General features: G+C 49.6%; 1 protein-coding gene across 1 annotated transcript; it reads left to right on the top strand.

Moving 5' to 3' along the window:
- Positions 1-1059: 1059 nt before the first annotated feature.
- Positions 1060-4311, top strand: cox5ba (cytochrome c oxidase subunit 5Ba). Its single transcript, XM_080477067.1, has 4 exons — positions 1060-1256; positions 2303-2373; positions 3675-3774; positions 3886-4311. Exons 1-4 carry the CDS (start codon positions 1109-1111, stop codon positions 3996-3998), a joined length of 432 nt encoding a protein of 143 aa, XP_080333193.1. The 5' UTR covers positions 1060-1108; the 3' UTR covers positions 3999-4311.
- Positions 4312-14001: the final 9690 nt, after the last annotated feature.

Here is a 14001-nt window from a genome sequence, read left to right as displayed (position 1 = left end):
TCGTATCTTATATCTTATTGTATCTAATCTTATATCTTATATCTTATATCGTATCTTATATCTTATCGTATCTTATATCTTATCGTATCTTATATCTTATATCTTATCTTATCTTAAATGATAACTCAGCAGTATTCACAGGGGAGTTATTGGTAGTTCTTATGGTGCTGAGGTGGGTGGAGGACGTCAGGCCACACAGGGTCTTGGGTGGAGGACGTCAGGCCACACAGGGTCTTGGGTGGAGGAAGTCAGACCACACAGGGTGTTGGGTGGAGGAAGTCAGGCCACACAGGGTGTTGGGTGGAGGACGTCAGGCCACACAGGGTGTTAATAGGAGCAGATTCCAGCAGTGCAACAACCACCATCAGGGTGTAGTTTTAGAGAGAGCACACACAATACAAAGGGTTCAGAGGAGAGCAGTCCAGGTTCAGTTTATTTGGGTTCCAGCTCACAGGACTAGAAGGAACCAAACTGGCAGACACGTATGCAAAGCGGACAACAGGGAAAGAGGGTGGAGGAATGAGTGTAGATTACAGTAAAGCGGAAATAAAGAGCATTGTAACGATAGAAATGAAAAAGAAGTGGCAGAATAACAACAATAAAGGCAGACACTATTTCAACATTCAAAATAAAGTGGGAGAGACGAGAGGAAGCAGCAGAATCAGCAAAGGAGAAGACGTCCCTTCTCCAATGAGGACACACAAGATTAAATAATTCACTACACCCCATCCAAAAACACTCAACAGGGAACTGCGTATACTGTGTATACTGCGTATACTGCATATACTGCGGAAAACAGGAAACAATTCAACACGTATTCACACGATGTCAACAGTACCATCACCACAGACAAATACTCAGAGAAGCACTATGAATTAATCTGAACATAACGGAAATACTGAGGAGCAACTCGGAGGACAGTATATACAAGGGCATCTTCACTTTTTGGAAAAACAGGATTAGTAAACAGGATTTAGATGAACCGTTCTGCTCCACACTCCCATTCAGTAGGGGGCGGTAATGCGCCCAACTGTGTGCCAACCGCCATGAAACAGAAGAAGAAGAAGAGGAGGAAGAAGAAGAAGAAGAAGAAGAGGAAGAAGCAAAGATGGCTGCAAGGTTACTACTCCGCTCCGTGGTGAGGTCTGGGACGAGGCTCCCGGGAAGCCAGGCGGCGGCTCCGGTTCTCCAGGCCGGCCGGGGGCTCGCAGCCAGCGGCCCGTTGCCCGCCCTGAGCCGCGGGATGTCCGCTGGAGGTGAGGCCGGAGCACACGCAGCACACAGCGGGCACAGCGGGGACAGGAGCCGATAGAGGACGACCGGTCTCCCGCAAGGACAGAGCGCAGATTACCGGGATTAAACTACCGTCTGCGTCTAGATTCAGGCTTTACATCACAGAAACGGACTGAGAAGTGCTTTACATTGTTGGTAGTTTTGCGTTAAATGGGTGTTTTTATATCGAGTCACTTCCTGTTTGACATGAACTGATAAATAATCCAGTCTGAAACTGAGATCTTCATCGAAAAGGTTTAAAAACAAATTTTAGGATCCGTTAAACAACCTAAATGTTTAAAATGTTCAGCATTTTCAAAAAAAAAATTTCAAAGTCAAACTTTAATGTATAAAATCTCTTATTTAATCTGATTTAACTACATCGGTGAAGAAGTGAGGCAGAGCTCCGCCAGGGGGCGCCAAGCCTCGATTTATTGGAAGTGATATGCAAACAGTGTTCGAGTAGAAAGGCTCTCGGAATACTAATATATACTACTGCGTCTACAGTATATCATAGACTCCTTATCATACCAACTTCCTCTGACGAGAGTACATGAGATGTTGAGGACAATCTAAACCTCCCGTTTCGGCGTGAGCCCCCTGGTGGACGACTCTGGTTTGACCAAAGAGCCCAAAGAAAAAAAACTCGGTCGCTTTCAAACTCCTGAGTTTTAGTTTCCACTGAGGTGCAACTCCAATAATCCGATTTTAACCAAGAAACGAGGGACGGAAGGCTTTTTTATGCTCGACGCGTCCGCGAGCTCCGCACGGCTCCACGCCGCCAAATGACATCATTCCAGTAGCCACGCCCCTCTATGAGGCCCTGTTCATGCGGCATGTCACCACTCTGTGCACCTCCAAATTGTGTGTGTGTGTGTGTGTGTGTGTGTGTGTGTGTGTGTGTGTGTGTGTGTGTGTGTGTGTGTGTGTGTGTGTGTGTGTGTGTGTGTGTGTGTGTGTGTGTGTGTGTGTGTGTGTGTGTGTGTGTGTGTGTGTGTGTGTGTGTGTGTGTGTGTGTGTGTGTGCGCAGGTATTCCCACTGATGAGGAGCAGGCTACAGGACTGGAGAAGATCATCATGAAGGCCATGAAGGAGGGAGCGGTACGAAGCCTGTTGGAGTCTCAGATCCACATTTAGTCGGTGGAGCTTCCTGTTACGAATTGACGTGAGGACCGACTGGACGTTAGGCTTCATGTTACAACTGGACGTTAGGACCGACTGGACGTTAGACCGACTGGACGTTAGGACCGACTGGACGTTAGGACCGACTGGACGTTAGACCGACTGGACGTTAGACCGACTGGACGTTAGGACCGACTGGACGTTAGACCGACTGGACGTTAGGACCGACTGGACGTTAGGACCGACTGGACGTTAGGACCGACTGGACGTTAGACCGACTGGACGTTAGATCGACTAGACTTTAGGATCGATTGGATGTTTGGACCGACTGGACATTAGGCTTCATGTTACGACTGAATGTTAGGACCAACTGGACGTTAGGCTTCATGTTACGACTGAATGTTAGGACCAACTGGACGTTAGGCTTCATGTTACGACTGAATGTTAGGACCAACTGGACGTTAGGCTTCATGTTACGACTGGACGTTAGGACCAACTGGACGTTAGGCTTCATGTTACGACTGGACGTTAGGACCGACCGGACGTTAGATCGACTAGACGTTAGGATCGATTGGATGTTTGGACCGACTGCACATTAAGCTTCATGTTACGACTGGACGTTAGGACCGACCAGACGTTAGATCGACTGGACATTAGGATCAACTCGACCTTAGGACCGATGGAATGTTTGGACCGACTGGATGTTAGGCTTCATGTTAGGACCAACTGGATGTTAGGACAGACTGAACGTTAGGCTTCACTTTACGACTGAACTTTGGGACCAACTGGATGCTAGGCTTCATGTTACGGCTGGCTATTTGGACTGACTCGACATTAGGACCAACAAGGACCAACTGGACGTTAGGACTGACCAGACGTAAGGAGTGACTGGACGTGAGGACTGACTGAATGCGAGGCTTCAGTTTACGACTGGACGCTGGGACCGACAGGACGTGGAGCTTCACCGACTCGCTATAGACGCCATAAAACCTGTGATCATTGAATTGGTCACGTTGAATTTAGCTCTTAGTTTGATACTTGAATCAGCTGTTTGTAGTCTGCTCTCTTTAATGTGCTCTCTTTCATGTGCTCTCTTTCATGTGCTCTCTTTCATGTGCTCACTCTCATGTGCTCACTCTCATGTGCTCTCTTTAATGTGCTCTCTTTAATGTGCTCTCTTTAATGTGCTCACTCTCATGTGCTCACTCTCATGTGCTCACTCTCATGTGCTCTCTTTCATGTGCTCACTCTTATGTGCTCACTCTTCCACGTGTTTCCAGGATCCATACAACATGATGAAGCCTAAAGGCTACGCCGGCTCCAAGATGGACCCTCACCTGGTTCCCTCCATCACCAACAAGAGGATCGTGGGATGTGTGTGTAAGTCTTCACTCTCTCACCCTCTCATTCGTTCATTCACCCTTTGTGTGATAGTGTGTCTGAATGTACGTTATGGCCGGTTGTCATGGTGACCGTGCGTTTGCTCTGCAGGTGAGGAGGACAACACCGCCGTGGTCTGGTTCTGGCTGCACGAGGGGGAAGCGCAGCGCTGCCCGTCCTGCGGCGCCCACTACAAGCTGGTCGCCCACGAGCTTCCCCACTAGCTCCTCCCCCTGGTGGGCGGGGCCATGCTACAAGCTGGTCACCCACTACCTCCCCGGCGGGGCGGAGCCACACGCAGACGGTCCAGCGCTCTTGCCCCCCGTCTCCGGCGTCGCTTCCTGTTGGCATCCCGGTGGTCAGAGAGCCGTCGTCTGATTGGTCTGCGCCTGGCTCGCCCCCCGAGGACCTCATCAGTCGGTGTTACATTCTCAATGTTTGGGACGCAACTTGTTCTTCTCTACATTTCCACTGCATCAGTTTACACTCTTGTACTCGTACCACGTTACTCCACCAATAAACCTCTGTGACCTCTGACTGGCTCTTTATTAGTAGTATTTTATAAATATATATATTAGTGTCAAAAATAACACATTAATTTAATTGTTTAATTTGTTGGATTTTTGTAATTAATGCAGTTTTGTTTACTTCTGTTTTTTGTGTTATTTTTATTCCCTTACCGGAGCAGCAGCATGAGCAGCGTCTGGTCGCAGCACCGTAACAACAGAGCCCAATAATATCAAGACAGAAAGTTTCACTTTAAAAAGTTCCCTGACGGCTGATTGAGAAAGTAAAAGTCATTAGTTTTACTTAGTGAAGCTGAATTTAACGACCTCAGAAGTAATTCTGCAGTAAAACAGCAGGTTGCCATGTTGGCTGACCAGGAGCCTCCAAACTGCTAAAGCTGGAGGAAATACTGCTAAAAGATTAATTTCTCCTCTTTCTCTCTTTCCCTGGCTCTCCGGTGTACTCTCTCTCTCTCTCTCTCTCTCTCTCGTGTATTACAGTATATTATTGCCACTTTGTTCATGTAATAAGTTTACGACTTTGTTTCTAGAAATATTCAAATCCTCAAAGTGGTGGAGCTGCACTCTAACAAAACCCAGACGTTTTAGATATTTATTAATTAATATTTTTATTATTTTGGTAATTGGGAGAGAAACAGTTTCATGCAAAGTCAAAATGACGTTATAGAAAGTCTTTGAATTTAAATATAGTCTCTGTGTGTTGAGTCGACATTAATTCCATGGTTTTCGCTGAATAAATCTCCATTACAAGCTTCAGTCGGTCGTCAGTAGAAAATTGTACAATTAAGTAGATTTTTTTGTGTCATCAATTGTGGAACCTAAAAAAGAAAATGCAGTTCAGATGATTGATGATTTATTCTATCAAAGAGTGAGGTATTGCAGCCAGAAGCTAATTTTAACATTTCAAATGGAACTCTATCTGCTGTCTTTTGAAAACTAAATCATAAATGTTCTATTTAATTTTGAATAAAGTCACAGAACAAGCAGTCTGGAGGAAGAAAATGAAAATACAGTTCCATGATTATTTTATTTGTGTCAATAATGCAGTTTTAGTCTGAAAATAAAGTTATTTCTGTTATTACATTTCAACTTCACTTTGGATCCATTTTGGCTTCCATACGTCAGCGTCAGTCAGGAGGTCCGTCCAAATTGTCCCTCCTGTCTCCTTCTCTGTCCACTTCTCCTTCACCCGGAACTGTTCTGTGTGGCGGCCATGATGAGAACCGTCTGAATTCTCAATAAGCAAAGGAAAGGAGGCTCCTTGCTTCTTTTAGAACCTCCTTTAGCCTAGGAACCACTGATGCTTCCTTTAGAACCTCCTTTAGCTTAGGAACCACTGATGCTTCCTTTAGAACCTCCTTTAGCTTAGGAACCACTGATGCTTCCTTTAGAACCTCCTTTAGCTTAGGAACCACTGATGGTTCCTTTAGAACCTCCTTTAGCCTAGGAACCACTGATGCTTCCTTTAGAACCTCCTTTAGCCTAGGAACCACTGATGGTTCCTTTAGAACCTCCTTTAACCTAGGAACCACTGATGCTTCCTTTAGAACCTCCTTTAGCCTAGGAACCACTGATGCTTCCTTTAGAACCTCCTTTAGCCTAGGAACCACTGATGGTTCCTTTAGAACCTCCTTTAACCTAGGAACCACTGATGCTTCCTTTAGAACCTCCTTTAACCTAGGAACCACTGACGCTTCCTTTAGAACCTCCTTTAACCTAGGAACCACTGATGCTTCCTTTAGAACCCCCTTTAGCTTAGGAACCACTGATGCTTCCTTTACCAAAGGAGACCAGCTCATGTTCCCCCACAATTCCTTGCGGCGACAACATTTAAAGGAACCCGCTCATCGGAGCGTTCAGGGAAACTCAGGATGACTGAAAAAGGAGCAGATCATGTAAGTTACCAAAGTAATAATCTGCCTAGAACCACTTGAAATCATCTAGAACCCAGGTTAACTTTCTGTAGTTCATTTTCAGAAACTTGTAGTTCTTTCCCCACCATGGCAGACGTCACTAACTAGAGCCGCCGTCGCTTTATTATGACGTCACTAAGGGAAAGTCTGACTGCCTCACCACCGTGATCTCCTTTACTAACTCCTTTAGGAAGCCTCCTAACACCTTTCACTAACTCCTTTAGGAAGCCTCCTAACACCTTTCCTTAACTCCTTTAGGAAGCCTCCTAACACCTTTACTAACTCCTTTAGGAAGCCTCCTAACACCTTTACTAACTCCTTTAGGAAGCTTCCTAACACCTTTCCTTAACTCCTTTAGGAAGCCTCCTAACACCTTTACTAACTCCTTTAGGAAGCCTCCTAACACCTTTCACTAACTCCTTTAGGAAGCCTCCTAACACCTTTCACTAACTCCTTTAGGAAGCCTCCTAACACCTTTCACTAACTCCTTTAGGAAGCCTCCTAACACCTTTACTAATTCCTTTAGGAAGCCTCCTAACACCTTTCACTAACTCCTTTAGGAAGCCTCCTAACACCTTTACTAACTCCTTTAGGAAGCCTCCTAACACCTTTCACTAACTCCTTTAGAAAGCCTCCTAACACCTTTCACTAACTCCTTTAGAAAGCCTCCTAACACCTTTCCTTAACTCCTTTAGGAAGCCTCCTAACACCTTTCCTTAACTCCTTTAGGAAGCCTCCTAACACCTTTCACTAACTCCTTTAGGAAGCTTCCTAACACCTTTCCTTAACTCCTTTAGGAAGCTTCCTAACACCTTTCACTAACTCCTTTAGGAAGCCTCCTAACACCTTTACTAACTCCTTTAGGAAGCCTCCTAACACCTTTCACTAACTCCTTTAGGAAGCTTCCTAACACCTTTCCTTAACTCCTTTAGGAAACTTCCTAACACCTTTCCTTGACTCCTTTAGGAAGCCTCTTAACACCTTTCACTAACTCCTTTAGGAAGCCTCCTAACACCTTTCCTTAACCCTGTGATGTCATCCAGGGGTTAAGGTAAAGTCGATAGTTAAGGAGGGAGGAGGGACAATTCGGACGTACCTACTGTGTCGCCTCAGTCAACAGCCACCTCATACACCTGACACAGTCACACTGACCAATCTTCCAATCAGCAGCAGGTGGACGGTGTCTCATCATCCAATCAACAGGTGGGCGGAGCCTCCTCATCATCCAATCAGCAGGAGGCAGCAGGTGAGGGGAGCCTCTTCAGCCTCAGGTGCGCTCCAGCAGCTCTTTGCTCTCGGCTGTGCAGGAACATGGCCAGGCTTCCTGGAGGGACTACGATGGCCTGGTACTGGGTTCTGATTCTGGTTCTGGATTTGGTTTGGCTCAGCTCTGGGCAGGACGAAGACCGAGCTGGGGCCAGTCCGGACGTGCTGTTCTGGGACTCAGAGCCGACCAGCAGGGGGGAGTTCTTCCCGGTGCCGGTGTGGACGTTTATGAAAGGTACTGAGGCGGTGGGGTTTAAATCCACCGTTTCTGTGTCCGTTGTTCCTGCACACGTCTTTGTGACCCAGTTGCAGCTGATTTTTTTACGATTCACAGGAAATGAAAGAGTTAAAGTCAGACTGTTGAGCCAAATGTGCTGTTGGTGTGGGACTCTGGGGGTCTGGAGAGGATCCTAATTCTGCTCCTTCAGTTGCAGGGGATTCCAGCTCGTCTGATTCTGGCCGGCCCCAGTTCAGCTGCAGCGCCTCGGCGCTGTCGCTGCGTCTGAGACTTGTCCGCTACTCCGACCTGCGTCTGGAAGGTGAGTCGCAGAGCTGCAGCAACACGATGGGTCCTCGCACCTTAATCCCAGCATGAATGTGATGGGTCCTCGCACCTTAATCCCAGCATGAATGGGATGGGTCCTCACACCTTAATCCCAGCATGAATGTGATGGGTCCTCGCACCTTAATCCCAGCATGAATGGGATAGGTCCTCGCACCTTAATCCCAGCATGAATGGGATGGGTCCTCGCACCTTAATCCCAGCATGAATGGGATGGGTCCTCGCACCTTAATCCCAGCATGAATGGGATGGGTCCTCGCACCTTAATCCCAGCATGAATGGGATGGGTCCTTTCCATGTCTCTGCAGATGGACGCAGGTTGTCGTCGCTGCCAGAGAAATGTGGCGCTTCAGCTCGGACGTTTGGCTCGTGGCTGCTGCTGAAGCTTCCATACGGTGGCTGCCTCGTGGGATCCTGGGTAATTATGCCACGCTTCACCAAATCAATCAGTTTCATTGAAAAAAGCATGAAAAATACAATGTAGAAGTTCACAGGTCGTCGTTTACTTAAAATGGACAAAAGATCCAGACGAAACTGTTTAAACCAATGAAAGGGGATAAAAAGAAACTCAGAATTGGCCTTTAAACAGGAAGTGGCGCTCCGCCCATTGCAGCTTTGAGTTTTAGTGTCTAACCCTAAGATTCTACTAGAGCCTTGCAAGGATTGTCAGAGCGACACGGTCCGCAGTGGTAACTTCAAGGGGGCAGTGGGTTTCTGGATGTGGTTTAGACAGTTTGTTCCATTTTACTTGTACATGTAGTATTTCAGTTTCGAGTGGTGGGTGGACTTAAGGTTGTCTGGTTGCGAATCGGTCATTGGCACAAACGTCCTGTGTTGAAGAAAACTGTCCCATCCTGGGCCCACTGTCTGCTGCTTCCTGTTCATACAGGAAGTGACTCTTTTCAGGGTTTGATGTTTGGGGCTCGTCACTCGTCCAGAACAGCTGAACCGACGCTGACCTCTTGTTTCATCTGCAGGTTTCTAACGGAAGCAGCTTCCACCAGCTGAAGCTGCGTTACTTCGACCACCTGCTGCAGGACCACGTGACTGCGGATGCGTCCTGCCGGGATCCAGCAGCGCCGCGACACCCGGCGGAACCGCTGGTCCGGTGCAGAGCCTCGGACGTGACCATGAAGCTGCCTCTGGGAAGCAGCCTGCAGAGGGTGGAGGCTCTGGTTGAAGACGGCGTGGTGGGGACGGCACTCGGCACCACCACCGCTCCAGACGCAGTGATAATTCACATCTCCAGAGCGGCAGACACAGTAAGACTTGCTCCAGCACCGTGCACGTTGTCCCAGTTTGGGCGAGAACTAAGCATTGCATTGTCTTGACAGAATTCCTTCTTGGAAATAAGGCTTGTGGACGCTTCTGGAGAAATGTCCGCCGTGCTGGCAGCTTGTTTAAAGTCGGCGACCGGCGCTCTGAGGGAGCGTCGGCGCAGAGCTCTGAAACAACCCAACCAGCTGGACCCATGGGACTTTGGGATCTTCAACAATGTAAACCGTCCTGGAAACACCGAGACAAACTCTAACACTGCTACGACCGCACCAACGGATGATCGATTCTTTGAAATGTGGGACTTCTCTGAAATTCCTGTTGGAATATTTCAAGGTGAGGATGCAGAGAAAAGTGTAACTGCCTGGCCATTTGGCGGCGGCGCCGGGTGCCACACGACGACCTCTACCACAGATAGTTGCGACAAGACCACGACCGAGCATGCTGGGTGCGCCAAGACTACAACCACTGATGGTTGTGTTGAGACCACAACGGCACCCGCCGGGTGCACCAAGATGACATCGACGGTGCCCACTGGATGCACCAAGACCACAGCCTCATCCACAGTGCTCACTGGGTGCGCCAAGACGACCACGATGGCGCCAGCCATGTGTGCCAAGACCACGACCTCCACCACAGATGGTTGTGACATAACCACGACTGCACCAAAAGGGTGCAACCAAAGGACAACAGAGGCCACCACGACGACCCCCTGTGACCCAGCCACGACGACCCCCTGTGACCCAGCCACGACGACCCCCTGTGACCCAGCCACGACGACCCCCTGTGACCCAGCCACGACGACCCCCTGTGACCCAGCCACGACGACCCCCTGTGACCCAGCCACGACGACCCCCTGTGACCCAGCCACGACGACCCCCTGTGACCCAGCCACGACGACCCCCGTCGTCGCCACGACGACCCCCGTCGTCGTGAACACGACCACCGCCACGACGACCCCCGTCGTCGTGAACACGACCACCGCCACGACGACCCCCGTCGTCGTGAACACGACCACCGCCACGACGACCCCCGTCGTCGTCACAACGACCACCGCCACGACGACCCCCGTCGTCGTCACAACGACCACCGCCACGACGACCCCCGTCGTCGTCACAACGACCACCGCCACGACGACCCCCGTCGTCGTCACGACGACCCCCGCCACGACGACCCCCGCCACGACGACCCCCGCCACGACGACCCCCGCCACGACGACCCCCGCCACGACGACCCCCGCCGTCGTCACCACGACCACCGCCACGACGACCCCCGCCGTCGTCACCACGACCACCGCCACGACGACCACCGCCACGACGACCCCCGCCACAACCACCACCACCACCGCCGCCCCGACGACGACCCCCGCAGTCGTCACCACCACCACCACCGCCGCCCCGACGACGACCCCCGCAGTCGTCACCACCACCACCACCGCCGCCCCGACGACGATGACGACGCCCGCCCCCGACACCACCGCCGCCACGGCGACGACGCCCGCCCCCGACACCACCGCCGCCACGGCGACGACGCCCGCCCCCGACACCACCGCCGCCACGGCGACGACGCCCGCCCCCGACACCACCGCCGCCGCGACGACGACGACGACGACGCCCGCCCCCGACACCACTGCCGCCGCGACGACGACGCCCGCCCCCGACACCACTGCCGCCGCGACGACGACGACGACGACGACGCCCGCCCCCGATGCCACCACGACGCCCGCCCCCGACACCACCATCACTCCGGCCCCCACCTCGACCTCCATGGCCATCACCATCTGAAATAAAGCCTTCATTCCGAGAGCTGGCTTGTCTTGTTGTTTGTGGTGTTGCAGTTAGGTTGACGCCAGCAGAACATGAGGTTTAACTGTTCTTGTCGGTGTTCTTGGTGGATTCTCAGTTGGTCCCCTGGAGCAGGCGGTGGTAGTTTGGCTCCTTCCTTGGTCTCAGGACATTTAACATTTAAATTTAAATTCAAAACCTCTGCATGGTGGTCAGCCAAGGTAGCTACTTGTACATAAAATTGAAGGTACGTGAGTTTACCAAAATACAACAAATGTATAAATTTAAAATGAACCCGAAAGATCACGCGACGACATTAATACAAAATAAAGTGGAACAAGTCCTTTATCATGCCTGTAAACATGAAATCAGTCAGTCTAGAGGTCAAAACAGGGTAAAACTGTTCCTGATCTATTCAGTCTCAGGTCTTGTGAAACTAAGGGGTTTCCTATCACCTCCTAACACCTTTCCTAAACCCCGTGACGTCATCCACGGGGTTTAGGAAAGGTGTTAGGAGGCTTCCTAAAGGAGTTAGTAAAGGAGATCACGGTGGTGAGGCAGTCAGACTTTCCCTTAGTGACGTCATAATAAAGCGACGGCGGCTCTAGTTAGTGACGTCTGCCATGGTGGGGAAAGAACTACAAGTTTCTGAAAATGAACTACAGAAAGTTAACCTGGGTTCTAGATGATTTCAAGTGGTTCTAGGCAGATTATTACTTTGGTAACTTACATGATCTGCTCCTTTTTCAGTCATCCTGAGTTTCCCTGAACGCTCCGATGATCGGGTTCCTTTAAATGTTGTCGCCGCAAGGAATTGTGGGGGAACATGAGCTGGTCTTCTTTGGTAAAGGATCCATCAGTGGTTCCTCGGCTAAAGGAGGTTCTGAAGGAAGCATCAGTGGTTCCTAGGTTAAAGGAGGTTCTAAAGGAAGCATCAGTGGTTCCTAGGTTAAAGGAGGTTCTAAAGGAACCATCAGTGGTTCCTAGGTTAAAGGAGGTTCTGAAGGAAGCATCAGTGGTTCCTAGGCTAAAGGAGGTTCTAAAGGAAGCATCAGTGGTTCCTAGGCTAAAGGAGGTTCTAAAGGAAGCATCAGTGGTTCCTAGGCTAAAGGAGGTTCTGAAGGAAGCATCAGTGGTTCCTAGGCTAAAGGAGGTTCTAAAGGAAGCATCAGTGGTTCCTAGGTTAAAGGAGGTTCTAAAGGAAGCATCAGTGGTTCCTAGGCTAAAGGAGGTTCTAAAGGAAGCATCAGTGGTTCCTAGGTTAAAGGAGGTTCTAAAGGAAGCATCAGTGGTTCCTAGGCTAAAGGAGGTTCTAAAGGAAGCATCAGTGGTTCCTAGGCTAAAGGAGGTTCTATAGGAAACAACGAGCCTCCTTTCCTTTGCTTATTGAGAATTCAGACGCTCCTTGTCATGGCCGCCACACTAAAGACTTAATAGATAAGGAGATGTGGCTCCCCCCAGAACCTCCCGAGATAGGGACAATTCGGACGTACCCCAAGCCTGCATCTTATTTCTTCCAGCTGTTCTGCATCACATGCTTGGTGGATCAACATCCTTCCATTGAAACAAAATCTACGCGTTGTGCCAACAAGAAGAGCGATGACCATGTAGGAGAAGAGTGGGACCGATGGCGCAGGAAAAACACCACAAATACCAATACTTTTGATTCCGCACCGGCAGGGTTTCATTTTTGAGAATATGGTCGTGATTGCGGAGCGCGATCATGTACTACCGCCTCCCACCAACAGTGGCGTTGTGGTGGTGATTCGGAAAAAACGGGCAGAACAAAATGGCAGCGATCGGCGGAAGCGGCCATGTTGTCGGACATCTTGGATTCCGCACTGTCATCTCTTGGCAGGAACTGACGGCTGACCTTGTGTTTTAATGTGTGTGTGTGTGTGTGTGTGTATTTCCTCCAGGTAGTAGAGGTACTAAGGTTTCCTCCACAGTCCATAAACATTCACATGAGGTTAACTGGTGACACTGAATTACCCCTCAGTGTGTGCATGTGTGTGTGTGTGTGTGTGCGTGTGTGCGTGTGTGTGCGTGCGTGCGTGTGTACGTGTGTTCGTGTGTGTGTGTGTGTTCGTGTGCGTGTTCGTGTGCGTGTGTGTGTGTGCGTGCGCGCGTGTGTGTGTGCGTGTGTGCGTGTGTGCTTGCGTGTGTACGTGTGTTCGTGTGTGTGTGCGTGCGTGCGTGCGTGCGTGTGTGTGTGCGTGCGTGCGTGCGTGCGTGTGTGCGTGTGTGTGTGTGTGTGTAGGTTGCGGGGGTAACAGGAAGTGAAGCTGCAGCAGACAGGAAGTGGCTTGTTGTCTCAGCGCTCACAGGAAGTTGTCATCTGATACTGAACATTTTGTTCTTCACTAAAGTTCATAGTCAACGACTCAGAGTACTGAGCTCAGATTCGAGTACTGAGATCAGAGAATACTGAGCTCAGAGAATACTGAGATCAGAGAATACTGAGCTCAGAGAATACTGAGGTCAGATTCAAGTACTGTATTAAAGTAATTATTAGAGGACTGACCTCAGATTAGACCCACATAGCAAAACTGCTCTGGTCCACACGATGCACTTAGGCTCCGCCCACATACCGCAAAGAATGATGGCCCTTTGGTGGCCCAGATCCGGTTTGCCAGCTGCAGACACACTGCTGTGGCCGTCTTTCTTTGTGGTCTGTGGCCCGATGCTGGTCCAGAACTGTTTCAGCACTGGCACCAGGTGTCAGCCTAATCTCTACCTTATATAAGCCATGGAATAATGACACGTGCCTTATTCAGCTCATTAAGATGCTTCAACAACAGGGATACAATTTTGCAAACATTTATTTATTAATTGAACAACTTATGAAAATCAATTCACAATCCTAAACAGTCCAAATACTTATCAATAAAACACTACAT

The sequence above is a fragment of the Lipophrys pholis genome, assembly GCF_963383615.2.
Source record: "Lipophrys pholis genome assembly, chromosome: 12".
NCBI lineage: Eukaryota > Metazoa > Chordata > Actinopteri > Blenniiformes > Blenniidae > Lipophrys > Lipophrys pholis.
Note: the sequence above shows the minus strand (reverse complement) of the source record. Positions and strands in the feature narration are given on the sequence as shown.

Coding starts and splice junctions, on each gene's coding strand:
- cox5ba (XM_080477067.1), top strand. CDS start 1,109: ATGGCTGCAAGGTTACTACTCCGCTCCGTGGTGAGGTCTGGGACGAGG. Junction 1,257..2,302: donor CCGCGGGATGTCCGCTGGAG/GTGAGGCCGGAG, acceptor GTGTGTGCGCAG/GTATTCCCACTGATGAGGAG. Junction 2,374..3,674: donor AGGCCATGAAGGAGGGAGCG/GTACGAAGCCTG, acceptor ACGTGTTTCCAG/GATCCATACAACATGATGAA.